Source organism: Micropterus dolomieu, linkage group LG21 (assembly GCF_021292245.1).
Source record: "Micropterus dolomieu isolate WLL.071019.BEF.003 ecotype Adirondacks linkage group LG21, ASM2129224v1, whole genome shotgun sequence".
Lineage (NCBI taxonomy): Eukaryota > Metazoa > Chordata > Actinopteri > Centrarchiformes > Centrarchidae > Micropterus > Micropterus dolomieu.
Window position 1 is genome coordinate 15,040,472 of NC_060170.1, and position 15,186 is coordinate 15,055,657.

At 38.5% G+C, this 15,186-nt stretch overlaps 2 protein-coding genes across 2 annotated transcripts; both read right to left on the reverse strand.

Annotated features, from left to right (window-relative positions):
• Positions 1 to 1,563: 1,563 nt before the first annotated feature.
• Positions 1,564 to 5,726, reverse strand: areg (amphiregulin). Its single transcript, XM_046035856.1, has 5 exons — positions 5,632 to 5,726; positions 4,703 to 4,876; positions 3,772 to 4,000; positions 3,267 to 3,437; positions 1,564 to 1,657 (listed from the first exon to the last, which is right to left on the reverse strand). The coding sequence occupies exons 1-5, from the start codon at positions 5,666 to 5,668 to the stop codon at positions 1,564 to 1,566; spliced, it is 705 nt and encodes a 234-aa protein (XP_045891812.1). The 5' UTR covers positions 5,669 to 5,726.
• A 4,311-nt stretch (positions 5,727 to 10,037) lies between these two features.
• LOC123960575 (proepiregulin-like) lies at positions 10,038 to 14,999 on the reverse strand. Its single transcript, XM_046035389.1, has 4 exons — positions 14,921 to 14,999; positions 13,889 to 14,015; positions 13,648 to 13,794; positions 10,038 to 11,397 (listed from the first exon to the last, which is right to left on the reverse strand). The coding sequence occupies exons 1-4, from the start codon at positions 14,997 to 14,999 to the stop codon at positions 11,331 to 11,333; spliced, it is 420 nt and encodes a 139-aa protein (XP_045891345.1). The 3' UTR covers positions 10,038 to 11,330.
• Between the last annotated feature and the right edge of the window lie 187 nt (positions 15,000 to 15,186).

Consider the following 15,186-nt stretch of genomic DNA (forward strand, 5'->3'; position numbering starts at 1 on the left):
TGAAAGACACATTTCTAGAAAGTTAAGCTCCTACAGATATGAATTGAATATTCACTCTATGTGTGAGCCAGACTTGCTTTTCTCAGACACTGGGTGATGCACAGGCTGTGAGGAGAATTCTGCAAGGCTGCATTGTTTGTCTCAAAGCTAAAATTTCTGTGTGTCTAAACAAGTGAAGTCTGCATGTGTGCGTGCATGTGTTGCTCACTGTGATCTGACCACATCTAAGTGGACTAATTAAGGTCTTACTGCAAGGTAATCACGTGCACAGTCAGTGTGTCAGTACTGTTATTATTTGGACACACAGGTGAATGTGTACGATTGAGTGTGTGGTTTTTCTTTACGCTGGTATGCAATGCAGAAATGGGACAGGCCGAGACACCCTAATCCAGACTAATACCTCTAGTGGGGATTCCTCTTTGCGTGATGCAACAAGCTGTATTCAATAACAACAACAGGCGGACGCGGGCTCTTCTGTCACTCTCTGAGCCCACGATTTCCTGTTTGGCTTAAGGCTCACGTGAGCAGAGGCCAGACACCGCCCTCTGAGGTCTTAAGCAAGACTTTTGGAAGAAATACATCACCAAAATATGTACCGCCAGAAATGCAGGAGTTCCTGATAACATGTCTTTCTTTCAGCAATATTGCTTGCACAAATGGCATTAAACTAAGCATCGGCTTGGTCAAGGTTTGGGTTTCCATTTTAAGTCCCAGCCTGCTCGCCAAGCCCCGCCCCCCTTCGTTACAGTGCTACACCTGTTCTTTCTAGAACTGTACAGGCAATTTACAGAGGGGCCAGTTCTTGATTTTTAGACAAAGGTAGACAAAAGCAGGCTCCGCATTTCTATCCAGTGAACGATGATTTTTCTGCTGAACTTTACAACTGTCTCCAGCTACAACAGCTATAGCTAAGTAGATAGTTAAGCTAACGTTAGTTGGCAGAAATCTTACTGAAATTAAATACTTTAATGTTTCAAGATGAAAGAATTAAATATGCACTTGATGACTATATTTATGATATCTTGCTAAAAATGTTGTTGATAATCATAAAAAGACATGGAAATACAGAAACAACATTTTTTCTGTATTGCAGATCTACAGTAGTTAGTCCGAGAATTAATATGACAATGAAAAATATAAGATCAGACTGCGGCTTTGTTCTAACATACTGATAACCCTGTTTAGCGGCATCGCTTTTATGCTTGGACAAGCAAGGCCGAGTCTGGTTTTATGCTTTATTGTTTGTATTTTCAAACAGTATGTTTCACTTTTAACTTTACAAGAGAAAATACTTTTAGAGGGAGGACTAACTGATGTGTTTGCCGAATGTGACGCTTCCTCAAATGATGAGCTGCTAATGTTCGTGTCTAGTCTCAGTACTAGACACAGCGGGTGTGGTCGTTGTGAAAGGGGCTTTTTTTTTTTAAATAGCGTAACCTGTAACCTGTGTCAGAATTAAAGTTGATTTGATTCAGTATAAACTTACAGTGAGACGTACATGTTTGTGTACACACAAGTAGGCCAAAACCTTAGGGACACTTACCTCATCATTACTTTACGCCCTCACACTACAACATCACCAATTGGTTTCTGTAGCTTCTCAAGCTCTGTCCCAGTTCCCAGATAGGACGCCAGGAAGTTTTTATGCGACCTATAACTACAAAAGACATTCAACATGAGTATAAAAGCCAGCTTTAACTCTTGTGATTATCAGATAATTGCAGTGGAGCTACTTGAAAGGCATGAGTGCAGGGTCAGTTACACGGTTTTGATCCTGTCTATACAAATGAAATTTAAGGTGTGTTTTTGTTGTGTTCTGGCAGTGATTTCTGTGGATTACAGTCCATAAAGAGCATTGATTATTAAAATTAACTCTGTTACGTCTCTATTAGTTTTCTGGGTGTTTTGATTAGAAATTAAATTGGAGGTAGTTTCATTTCACCACCTCACTTAAGTATTTCATCCAACTGTGGCTGTAAAGCTTTGATTGCACTGCTGCTGGTTATTGGACTTAGTTACATATTGATAAGGACATTTGATTACACAGTAAAAGACTTGTTGCACAATTACAGCAAGCAACACAAGTTAGGTTAACACAAAGCATGAGTAATACATACATTCTTTCATGTGACACAATTTATGATTTTACTACAAGTCTACAATAAAAGTAAGAACGAATAATGAAAGCTGCCTTAAGTCCATCTTGTCAAGGTGGTGAGCAATCTCTGTATAGTGTGGGTGTGTTTGGGTGTGTTAATGTGCTTTTTGATGTGTCAGTGAGTTCAAATGCCAAGAAAGTGTTTCTGGGCAGGATGTGTGGATTGTAATGTGTGTTATGTTGAGATACACCGGGGTGTGGATGGTTGCCCTCATGTTTCAATAACCTGCCCTATAACAGTTTCAAAGAATAAAGAAGAATTAGAGGGCTTTTTTACTAAACTACTGGCATCAGGTCTTGTCTTATTATACTTCCAACTATTGTGAAAAGTGATACCAAAGCTGAAGAGAGAAGCAGATCACACCGATAACAATGTTATATATTTCTTTATCATGTTGGAGACAGGGTAAATTAAAAAGTCTTTCCTGTTACCTTTCTTCATGATTTAGGCCAATAAGTTTGGAGCATCTGGTAAAAATTTTACATTCATGTGCAAAAATGGGAGGTAAGCTTGGGAAAATGGGAAATGTTGCATTGGGGAACTAAGTAAGTAATTAAATGGGCGCAGAGACCCCCAAAAATATGAAAACTAAGGAGTTGTAAATGAGCTAGTAAAAGATAAGTAAAAGATTTAATGCATTGAAATTTATTTTCACTGGTAGTTAAAGGAAAAGTAGAAAGCTTCATATTTCTCTTTAATTATTTAACTAACAATATTATTTATTGATGTATTGAGTTATATTTTTGACTTGACAAAATTTTTAATAAATTCTGTCAGTCTCGGGGCTCCATATGATATTATTTTCCTAATTCTTTCCTCTTTATATCAAAATCTTTTGGAATTGTTAAATTCCCCATGTCTACCACACTTCTTATCACTACCTCTTGCGTGCTTTAGAATGCCATTGAGGTACAACATGAAGTCCCTACCAGCACCTTTTCAGCCATCTCTGAGGAGTTTTCAGCAGTTTTACCACAAGATCACTCACTGGCTTCCCATCCACAAACACTAATGTTCTTTCTGAAAGCCTTTAGTGTGGCTTTTAAATTAAAATGTGTGTGTGTGTGTGTGTGTGTATACATAGCTGTGTGCCACTTGCATACTCACTGAGCACAGGTCATGAGCAGGATGGCGGTGCAGCTGATGACTGACAGGACCACAGCAATGATCACTAACACCGTTTGCACCAACTCCGAAATGTTGCTATTATCGGGCTGGGTTTTACTTGTCTCCAGAGTTTGGATCCCACAGCGCTCCCCGTCGTAACCCTTCATACATCTGCAGGGCCGAGAGTTACCAGAACAAATTGATCACCCAGTGAGGAGATGTGACAACAGGTATTAAACTCTAATTATTTGGATGTTTGAAAGAGATTTAAACTTGCACACGTGCAAAATTGACCGAATCTGCCTATTAGTCAAAATGAGCAAAGCCAGCTCTCATATTAACTGGCAAATTAAAATATTAATCTATGAATGTAGTTTATTCTAAAGTCTGAAAAACTAACATGTGGATTATTTATTCTGATTATTCTGTTTTAAGAGCGATCGAGGCGCTCATATTCACACACATGCAAACATACAACAACAAAGTGAACTGATGATGTACTCACATACACACTGGCTCCTGCAGGCCCTCTATGTACTTGCAGTAACCGTGAATGCAGTAGCCCAGGTGGGTGGAGGTGCAGGGATCCTCTGTGGTGCTGTAAGTCGACGTGTATCCGTTGGTGAAGAACGTGTGCTCGGGGTTTAAAGGAGTTGTGCTCTTGGCCTTTTGCCTGTTCCTCTTCTTGCCTTTGCCCTTCTTTTTCTTCTTCTCATCTTTGTTGGGATGCAACTCTGTAGCAGGAGAAATTTGAAACTGTAGCTAAGGTTTATGGTATCTTTTTAACTTTCAAGACTGAAAGTTCATATAATTTATCTGTCTACCCTCTAAACCAAAGATTACTTTCAGCAGCTTGGCTGGGTGTTTTTGGACCAAAGGAGCAATTTGATGTGACAATATTTTAAATGTTCACATTCCTGCTTGGCTGCCATTAACAGTTTTCACTTTTGTGACAGTAAAACAAAATTTCAAATCAAGATTTATAACTTGAAAAAAAATGATTATATGATCAACAAAGCCTTCCTGAAAACGATCTCTGTCATGGACAATATCTATTTATGTGGAAAGGTGTATTTTCTTCTGCTCTTATTTTTGTACACTCTATTCCTTACAGGCTACAATAAATTGCCGGATATTTTTGGGAAAATTACTAAATTAGCTATTTGATATTATAATATTATATAACTGGCAACATTCCTAAATTCCTAAAGCAAAATGGCGTGCAGTGTTTCAGTTCATGATGTTTAAGTTAAGAAAATGTTCATAGAATCAACAAAGGCATTCTAAGAAATATGCATCCATGACTTTTGCTCCATAGTAAAATAAAAACCTATTAAAGGTAAAAAGCTGTGACGTATGAGCTTCCACCAACATAAACAGCATTTGAAGTGGAATGAAATCAAGGTCAAGAACAAAAGATTTTGTCTTTGTTGTACCATGGAGGCTGACATTTTCGTTGTCTCCTCCTGAAAGTTCCTCGTCTATTTCCAGCTCTTCATCGTCGCTCTGCAAACTCTGGAGCCCCTCCCCAGAGGCTGGACCCCCTGTTACTCCAGCTAGTTCACTGGAGAATGTGGCCTCTGACCCCTGAGCACCCAGAGCACTGCAGACTGTGAAACCAAAAGGACACAGGAAAAAAAAAGAAAGAGTCTGAAACCCCCATTAAGAAATTACAATTACAATTCTCCAGGAAATTTACTTTTCTGCTTAAAGTGTGTTTCCTGGTTACTAGTAGTAACCTAATACCAGCAACAAGTGACTAGTAGTAAACTAGTAACCAGGAAAAATAGATGAATATGAAACTTGATAAAATGTCATTTGTTCTTCTATGGTCACCAGGAACTTGCTAAGTTACTTTATACTGGCATTGTATTCAGAAATCTTGGCTCATTTACATCTGACTCATCCATTCACCTTAAACATTGAGCTTGCAAATTAGACACATTTAGCAGTGAAACCAGTACAACCAGTCCACATCCAGAACCACACTGCACCTGAACACATCTTTCATACCAAACAATGATGAATAAGAATCAGTCAGTGAAGAATTTCAAACACGCTGGCCTTTCTCAGCATCTAGTGCTACTGTACAATGACTTGACCTAGTAATAATGTGGTCTGCTTATAGATTTTTTTAGAACCAGAGGTGTTGCACACAAATCATTTTCTCTAAAACACCTAACTATCTCTCTCCTGCCGGACAAGTCCTCACTTGCAGAGGCATTCCTTTTCTTATTTTGTCCCCTTCACTGTCCTCATACCATTTTACATTCCTTTTCTTTCCATTTCATTCATTTACACACTCTGCACACACACACACACACACACACACACACACAGAATATAAGTAGAAGTCCAGACTTACCGAAGCACAAGAGACAGGTGAGGGCGAGAGGGTTCATATCCCAGGAGAGAGTGTTGTGTGTATGACAGGCCTGCACTAATTTGTGTGTGTCGGAGTGTGTGTTTGTCCCCTGCTGATAGAGGTTGTGCTTTGCTCTCTTTACCTCCGCTGGGCGCAGCTTTTATAGAGCAACGCCTGCCTCTCAACACCAAGGAGAAAGGGTGTGTGTGTGTGTGTGTGTGTGTGTGTGTGTGTGTGTGTGTGTGTGTGTGTGTGTGTGTGAGAGAGAGAGAGAGAGAGAGCAATAGACATGGTGTGTGTGTAGTTAAATCCCAAAAGAAGCAAGAGAGGTTCATGTAATAAAGGGGTGTGTGTGTGCGTGCATGCGTCTAGTGATTAATCTGCCTCGGGCAACACATTTTGCACCTCATGTTTTCACACATTACGAGGCTCCTGTAGGGGTAATGTCTGAAGAGACTGAGACACGGAACAGTTTCATGTATTCTGAATTGTTTCTCGTTGACATTAAAAAACACACAGAATCATTCTTTCCTGCTTCTTTAACTGTTGCTTCGTCTCCCTTTATGGCCATGAATAAGGTCATAATTACAGCTTCAATCCATTAGTGACACACACACACACACACACACACACACACAGACTCATAAAATGTTGCCAGCCTTGAATCTCCACAGTGTCTTTTTGTTTTTAGACATATTTTACTCTCTTTTTTGATATTTCAAAGTGTTATGGGAGGGTTTAATGGGAATAAGGAGTTGAAAACCTTAAAAAATCAAAAGAAAGCCAAAGAAATTGAGTCACAGCTGCACTTTACACAAGGTACAAAGATGACATGACAGTGAGGGCAATAATAAGTTCATCGTTTTTATGATTCACAATTTGGTTCATGTACAGATACAGGCAAATGGTGAGAAGTAGGTCTGAATGTTGTTGTTTTTTTGCTGAGAGATGAGTTGTGTTTTTAAAGATGAATATTTTTCATTGTTTTTGACAGAAAACAGCAGGCAGAATAACTTCCTCTTGATTACAGCCCCTAGTTAAAATGCACCAAATCTCTGGATCTTCCATGTATGTTTTGTCTTTCTGTGTCTGAATTGTTGTGTGTGGTTTGATTAAATGATGCCATGTTACTATTTCAGTACACTGTAACCATGTGGAGACCTTAAGGCTTGGGTGGGGATGCTGCACAGATGGGTGTGTTATGTTGTTGTGTCTGTAGACGAGAGGCTGCCCCATCATTTGTGCTTCAGGGGAATCCAATAGAAACCTGCTAGGAATGCTGGGAACTTCTCCTTCTCATTCCTCAGCCTCAACAACCAGAAGCTCCTGACACATTTTGTTTATAACGGCTGTGGAATTAAATTGTTTGGATTATGTGTAATGGCATTGGGGATGTGTGATATGAACATGTGGAAAGTCTGACACAAGCCCGGAGAGAAGCGCCTCATAACAGCCGCCCACTGTAAACACACTGCGATGTAGCTAACAGCATGAAGGATGAAGACTTTCTGACACGCAAACAGTAGTATCTATTTGGATAAAACTCTGAATCATGCATTTTCACAAAACAGTTACAAGCTCAGTAGCAGTTGGCATTTATCTGAAAAAGGGATTAATGCCTTCATGAAGCAGAACCTAGACTTAGTGCTTGCAATTACACCTGTAAGTACTTAACAACTGTTTGAGGCTGGTCAATAAGGCAGTACCTAGACACATTAGTGCTTTGAGATAAGTGTTTCAAGTTTTCAAGTTTTTTCAAGTGTTTTTCAAGTTTGTACTGATTTGGCTGATTTTCTGATTGTGTGGACTTGTGTTTGGTCTCAGGCCTCCCTTCCACTAGCCTACTAAGTTAACTGCCCTGACGTGTGGCATCTGTCCCATCTGGTTTAAAGGTGATGGTTGTATTTAATCCTAAATAAGGCAATTTGTGTTGATCTTCGTTAGTTTATGTTATAAACCGTATTTTTTTTTTCCTCAAGTTTAATGTCAACATGCTCACGTGCCAATTGTTCACATGCATTTGCTAATTAGCAATTAAACACAAAGTAGAGTTGATGTGATCCAAAGTAGTGGACAAACTGAAATTTTGACCAAATGTAAACGCTCCGTATAGTGCCTTTCTAGTCTTTTCATCCACTCAAATCATTTTCACACTACATCTACACTGGTGGAACAGCCACCAGGGGAAATTTGGGGTTCAGTATCTTGCCCAAGGACACTTTGACATGCAGCCCTGAGGAGCCGGGGATTGAACCACCAACCTTCCGATTAACAAGCCCGTGCTACATCCTGAGCCACAGCCGCCACCGGATCATGGTGCTAGAGTCAAAGTCAGGGGATCACTGATGTTATTACAATTCATTGTGAGTGGAACTCAAATGTCTGAATGGCATATGATCCAACAGTTGCTGAGACATATCCCTCAAAACCATAAATGTCAATCTCATTCCTCCTCTGGGGATCATTAATGTCTGTACAAAAAAGTGTTCTAATTCATGTAGTAGATGTTGGAGATATTTTCACTGGACAAGTGGAAACTTTGACCTGCTGGTGGCACTAGAGGAAAGGTCACAGGTTCACCAAAATCTTGAGGATTCATCCTCTGGGGATCATGAATGTCTCTGGATCAAAGTGATGGATCAACAGACTGACATTACCATCCCTAGAGCCATGCAGCTAGCGTGAAAACAACAGTGAAAATATAGCATGAATCACCCTTGAGCTGCAAAACAAATGTGCACATGGTACATGTGGAAGCTTTTGTTTTGTTAAAGGACACGCAAGGATGCAGCTTATAAGGGCTTCTACCAACCACATTACTCACTGCATGAGCAACCTACTATTACTTATGCAATAATTAGGTAATACCAGTTACATAGAATGAGTGTAGTGTGGAGATTAGAGCAGCATTTCCTGAATTTTAGATCTGTTTATCCACAGGCTTTATATTTAGAACAAAATGAACACCACTGAGAGGGTGTATTTGTGGGTATTTGTGTGTGTAAGTGCATGCTTATGTGTTTTTAAGTATGTCTTAAAAAGAGCAGCGCCTGCAGGTAAGTTAATGTTTACGTGTGATCATTGCTGTTCATTAGCACACAGAACATATAAAGATACTTCAGTCAGGCCTTAAAAACGGCTCATTGACTCTGGTTGAAGCCGTAATGAGAGTGGAGGGAGTTAATTTGGCGCTATTGATTAACTTGACACACTGTCATCAGTAGGTCAGACGATGACTACAAACATGCCTATTTCTTTGCATTATGTAAGTGTAGCGTGACCCTGCACTTTTAAATTTAAAGATTTGTCTTGTTTTAATTATAGTAAAATAATTGCAGTCCTTACAAATTGTTTGAGGTTCTTGCTTTTCACAAATCAGATACAAAAAACTAACAGTAAAAGTGAAACTGTTCTCATGCATCTTAACAATTAAGCTGGTATTTATTTTGCAGGGAGTTTCTGTGCACCAGTCTCATGTGAAAGTAGATATAAGTAGAACAAAGGTAAACCTATGAAGCACTTATACTTGTAATGTAATTGGATGGGTCAGTACAGGTAACTCTGCTGTCTGATAACAATTAGAATCAAAATATTCACAGATTCTTCCAACCTGACATCATTAAACACATGTGTAGGTCTTGACAGTGTTGTGTGTACATGAATGTGTATGTGTTTGCACTAAGAGTAAGAAATAAAATGGTTCGCTTACACATCCTCTGAACCCAAATAATTAGATTTAATTAATGTGCTACACTTTCACCACGCCATAATTTGTCAGTTGTATTTGAAAGGTAACAGGTTAGTTAGTGAATCAAATGTACTGCTAATGTACTGGTTTCTTTGTAGCTGTATTCAGCCAGTCTTGCGTGTTTTTATAGATTTTTTTTACTGCATACGTTTTGACTTTAACATTAATGATGGCTCGCATCCATTAAGTGTCAGTGAGCCAGCATGCACAGTACCAGGGCCCTGGGACTGTAAATCAAACCCAGCTAGGTCAATTTAAGTAATTACACCATAATATGTCGCAATGTTCATTGGGAAACAGGCCTGTAGAGGATTTTAGGATATATGAAGCTACACCTTGAGTTTTTAAGTAGAGCTCTAAATAAAAGAGCAACAGTTTAAGACATTAAATGCTGTTCCATAGCAACCTACATTTGGAAACTTATTTACTTACTTAAGTATCTAACATATCAGATGATTCACGTTTATCTTTAGAATACATAGACTATAGACTATTTCTTTATTGTCCACCAGGGGTGGAACTTTGACTTACTGTATAGTGTTACTCAGTAGACCTACATTTTGAAAGAAGTTCCAGCGCAAACACCTGTGAACAGCACTTAATAATATTCACACTTGCGTCCTAAATCTCAAGTCTAGCTGAAAGTTGAAAGTCAGTCTTTGCTTTGAATAATAGTTTATTAAACATGTTTTTCTGGCACATGTACAGATAATTCTGCCATTACAAAAATGTCATGTATACAAAAACATTACAGTCATTGTGCAGCATTTGGTCATGGGGATGTTCATGCGCTTGTAAAGACATATTTTCTTTCAAGAGAACTACTGATCACATGGAAGAAAAATGCGGAAACTAAAAAGACTTGAGAAAAATGTGAAAACTCTCACCCTTCATATGAAGTAAAACCAAAGTCAATGACACAGAAAAAAAGTTCATAAAGGTGTAAAAGATTCAAGTTGTATTAATTTTAACAGTAACAGAACTTCCCGAACAGATTCAAGCATATACACCTATACTCTATAATAAATTATCAAAATGAGAATACTTTGCGACTATACAAATATAATAAAACACAGAACAGTGGCCAGTTTAACGGCAGTAGTTACAAAGCTACAAAGGTCAAACAAACCAACAATAAATACAAGCTAACACAGGCAAAAATGTTAGATAAAAATAAAAATCAAGGCTTAAAAGACAATAGATGGTTAAGACTTGATTATTTTGTTTTAAATAAGTTTTCCTTTTCATCTCTGAGGCTGGTTTAATAGATGTGATGGGAACCTCAAAACTCAGTCTCACATTAACTGGCAAAAAAAGAGAGCCTAAAGACACTTTATCATAACTGCTTAATGGTAATGGTCATTATTGTGGCCATTACTGTCTGCCAAATTCAGTAAAATCTGGTGCTAAGCTGTGGCTTGTTGCCTTTGAAGTTCAAAAAGCACACAAGTAGGTTTACCTCTAGGTTTACAGACTTACTTTCTAAAAGCATGGATCACAGTCATGTTGGTGCCCTCTTACCCTTAATATTTGTTTAGACTTTCACATTTCTCCATGGATTTTCCATGACCCATCATCATTGTGGGGGTTGTCACCAACAGAAACCCGTTTTTGTGTCTCACCATTCATCTTTTCAAACATGAGGGGGGCAGGTGCTGAAACACTAGAACCAGCGCAACTGGAAACAACAACTGCAGACAAAGCTGTTTCATAGGTCGGTTTCTTTGAACATTTTAATCTCTTTAAACTCTTTGTGCCGATCTGCCTCCTTGATCAAGTGATCCAAAGCTGTGTGACGTACAGTACTGCAAGTAGGAACAATCCTGTAAACAAGCGACAGAGTGTAAGCTCGTCAGGTAAGGTCATGTCAAAATCTTTATTTAGAAAACTGGGGGGAAAAAATCCTGGTTTGCCTTTTCCAGTTGCAGGGGCGGTGGGCGTGTGTGGCACTCTAAGCAGTCTGTACTCCTTTGTAACCTTGCAGCTTCTGCTGACGTGGGAATCTGTTTTTTTTATACCTGTAAAAATAAAACACAATTTATTATTAGGCGCTAAACAAATCTTTAACTTTATATTGAAACATCCTTAAAAATAATTCTTGGGATAACCTAAAAACTAGGTTTAAATATCCAAAGCATCATCTGTTGTTTGACATGTCTCTGCATGAAATAAGATATTGGGGCAGACTTTACATCATGAGGGCTTCATTTGAAAGACAAGCTACACCTGCAGGTTTTACATGGTGATTGGTAGTGTCTGAGTCACCCTTAAAATCTGTGATGACATTTTATTTAGCTGAATTTGAATGCCACCAAGAAAAAAATGCATCAGCAAAAGAAAAAGAAGAGTTTCCATTATACTTATTTTATGTATATATGCCTTAACAATGACAGGCAAACTGTAACAACATAAAGGCATTTTTTATTTTAACAAGAACTAAAGAGAATTTTGGAGAAACAAGCAGAGTCCAAAATAATCAGCATTAAAGCCAGTGGCCCACATTAGGAAATGGCTAATGGATTATTACCTGTGCATTAACATGTAAGCAGCATTTGAATGTTAGCAGGTCAAGGTGCAGCCAAGTTTGAACTACTTCATATATCTTCAGATCTGATATTATGGAAAATCCATCTTACAAAATTATGTATGGAGTTCCAAAAGTCTCTTTTTCTTAAAATAAGAGAAGAATTGTGTTTATAATTGAGTTATATAGAACTTTTAAAAAATGAGGGTGAGAATCTTGAAAGAAGACAGACTATGGGATCACTGAATGTGTCAACTTTTTATATAAAATTCACAAAACCAGGTTCCTTCTATTACAATAGGTTTACTTTATCAGGCTTGTCCTTAAAGCTGCAATAACCTTTTTTGGCCACTTGGAGGCAGTGTAAACAAGTTGACGACACAGTTTAGGCACAACACCTTCTAAGCTGGTATAGTGAGGTTATTAGCAAACAGCTGCTTATTGAAACATACAGAATTTATGGAGCAACTTTATCATTTTTGTCAGTCATGTGTCTGGCTTCCTTCCGAAAGTAAGGGCAATATTTACTCTCTTTTAGCTCTGTTTTTTGGTCTCCACCAACTCCCGATGGAAACATCTGTCTCTTCAGCTGCTACGTGCTCCCATATGTTCACCAGCTAGTCTCTTACTTTGTCTGTCTGCTGTTTGTTGTTGAGCAAGTATAGTGTACAACGGGTTTTTAGATATTATTTTTGCAGAAAACAGCTGCCTGCTCAGTCTGAAAAACTACGCTATGAGAGCAGTGAGAGTAATTCAGAAAAGTAAAGTTGTGGGCCGGAGCTAAAAAAACAGCTGAAACTGGCTTTAAATATGAGGGGAGGTGCAGATTCAGGTGATAATTTGTTAATCACTACATATGAACTATTGATACATTGATTATAGCAACTTTAAGTCCAGTAGGGGAGAGCAGTGTATGTTGTCACACTTTTAATACTAGGATTTACTGGGCTCCATACATCACAATGGTATATATGTCATACCAAATTAAAGAAGGGGGTCTTAGGCACATATTTTGTATTCATTACATCTTCATATCTTATCTCATTACTCAGTTGTAGACTGTTGAATAGAGAGAGTGCTCTTGGGACAATTTACCCTATCGGCAGGTAAGGCATCAGGTTAGTTGGCACACTGGCTTGTCAAACATAGTTACTAATACTGTCTAATGGTTGGAGCAGATGTGAGCAGTGGGGTGGGAATTACAGTATAATTATGCCATTTTCTTTGGCATAATTGAGTCCATCAATGGACAAATGAGACTTGTGGTTGTCCAAAAAGAGGAAACAGGGTTTCTCCCTTGAGCACTTTGCATGTTCAATGAAATGTTTCAGGAAGTGCATATCTTTCATCCACTTAGAGGGATTTGCCCCTCATTAGCGGAAATTGACATGGGGTAAAATAAAATATGATGGTATACTATTCCCTGTGGCTGAGGTAGGCAAATCGTCTGTCCTCACATAGCGACAGACCAAAATAAATGTCAGCTGACCTGGTAATATATTCAATCAAGTAGCTTATCCAAATCCAGTGAAAAACCCTTCCGTGGTGATGAATAACCAACCATTGTTGTTGGCATGGCTGTCTGACTTTTAGTTTCTTCTCTGGTGTAAGCACTTCTTTCAACTACTACTACTGCTACTACTACTACTACTTACCTTTATATATCAAACTCAGAAACAGTAAAGTCACATTGAAAGTAATTGCAACACACACACACACACACATTCACAGATTAAAGCCTTACCATTTGCAGAAGAAGTACAGAGCTCCAGCCAGACCTATAATCAGCAGACTCACACAGAAAACAGTGACAATTATCTGCTTTTCTACCATTGGCTGAACGACAAGTTCTGTTTGGCTACACCTGTGGCCGTAGAAACCCTTCTCACACCTGCAACACAAAGAGACAAGTCATACATGATAACACGCAATGACTGAAAGCAGCACACACACACACACACACACACACACACACACACACATACTTGCAGTGGTGTTCATCGATGTCCACCAGCAGCATGCACTGGCCGTTGTTCAGGCAGTAATCGTCAAATGTGCTTTCACAGTTCTGTGTCGACCGCTTCGACACATGAGGGTGCCCTTCTACCTGCCCTGAAACACCAACAAGAAGAGAGCTGTTGGAAACATTCTCATAGAAAACTGCATAATTTTCACTGACTTTTGCAAAATTAAAGTGCAATCATTATTATTATTATTAGGGTCTGAGATTTTCAGAATGAGCCAACAGTTTTGATATGTTTCATTTGCTTCAGAGCCTCAATGATTAGTCAATAGAAAATGAATCTACAATTATTTTCATAATCAATTAATAGTTTAAGTAATTTTTTAAGAAAAACTGACAAACACTTGATTTAATGATCCCAGCGTCTTAACTGTAAAAATGTTACTAACATTTTTCAGTTTTCTTTACTCCATAATGAAAATAATTGTTAGTTGCAGCCCCGACATGCTTAATTAACTCTTATGTCTATTTTATTGTGGTGTATTTTATTAGATTTCATTTTCTGTATCTCAATTTGCCTTTTATTTAGTTATGTGTTTTATCTTATCTTAAATTGTTGGCTTTGGGCTTTAAGGGTGTATGACGGTGATCACCACCATACTGGGGTAACAGTGTGGAACTCACATTTCTTTTTACTCACAGTCTTCATTTTTTTCATATTAAAGCTGGAAGTCAGCACTTTAGGGCTGCAACTAACAATTATTTCCCCAATTAATTGATGAGTTTGTGAAAGCCTAATTTATGTTGGACCACTCCAGAGTTCACCACTGTTACAACCACAGCGTCACACCATGATACACCAAAAACAAAATACATGATACAAATTATCTACAGTTATCAAGACTCTATTATCCCTTCTTAGATTGCTTCCATGTCCAAATGCATTACAATACTTGGTATTTTGTGTTTGTACTAAGACTTTGAGGACAAATCCCTGTACATTTATTAAACTTGACAAATAAAGTGATGTGTTATCAGTTGTCCGTGTGATTACCTGTAGATAGAGCGGCACTGTCTGCAGTTTGCAGTTGGGATGAGACACTTTTGGTGAGCACATATGGCCAGAGCAGCATGACACCTGTTGAACAGAGAATTTTTGTTAATTACACTGGGTTTTACCGGCCCGTTGTAGGTTATTGTTAAGTCCCTGTAGAGTACCATCCAAACTTATTTTACTATTTCTGAAGTTGAACAATCTCACAAAGCACTGGCTCCCAATATTTTTGGCTTGGGCCCCCTTAAAACCAAGGTGTGACCCCT

What these genes read in the sequence shown, in the direction of transcription:
- areg (XM_046035856.1), bottom strand. Translation starts at nt 5,668, where the DNA reads ATGAACCCTCTCGCCCTCACCTGTCTCTTGTGCTTCG. An exon ending in CGAAAATGTCAGCCTCCATG is followed by an intron (nt 4,001 to 4,702) that starts GTACAACAAAGA and finishes CTCCTGCTACAG; the next exon opens with AGTTGCATCCCAACAAAGAT. An exon ending in CTGCAGGAGCCAGTGTGTAT is followed by an intron (nt 3,438 to 3,771) that starts GTGAGTACATCA and finishes TCGGCCCTGCAG; the next exon opens with ATGTATGAAGGGTTACGACG.
- LOC123960575 (XM_046035389.1), bottom strand. Translation starts at nt 14,999, where the DNA reads ATGCTGCTCTGGCCATATGTGCTCACCAAAAGTGTCTCATCCCAACTG. An exon ending in CAGTGCCGCTCTATCTACAG is followed by an intron (nt 14,016 to 14,920) that starts GTAATCACACGG and finishes TTGGTGTTTCAG; the next exon opens with GGCAGGTAGAAGGGCACCCT. An exon ending in CTGTACTTCTTCTGCAAATG is followed by an intron (nt 11,398 to 13,647) that starts GTAAGGCTTTAA and finishes TTATTTTTACAG; the next exon opens with GTATAAAAAAAACAGATTCC.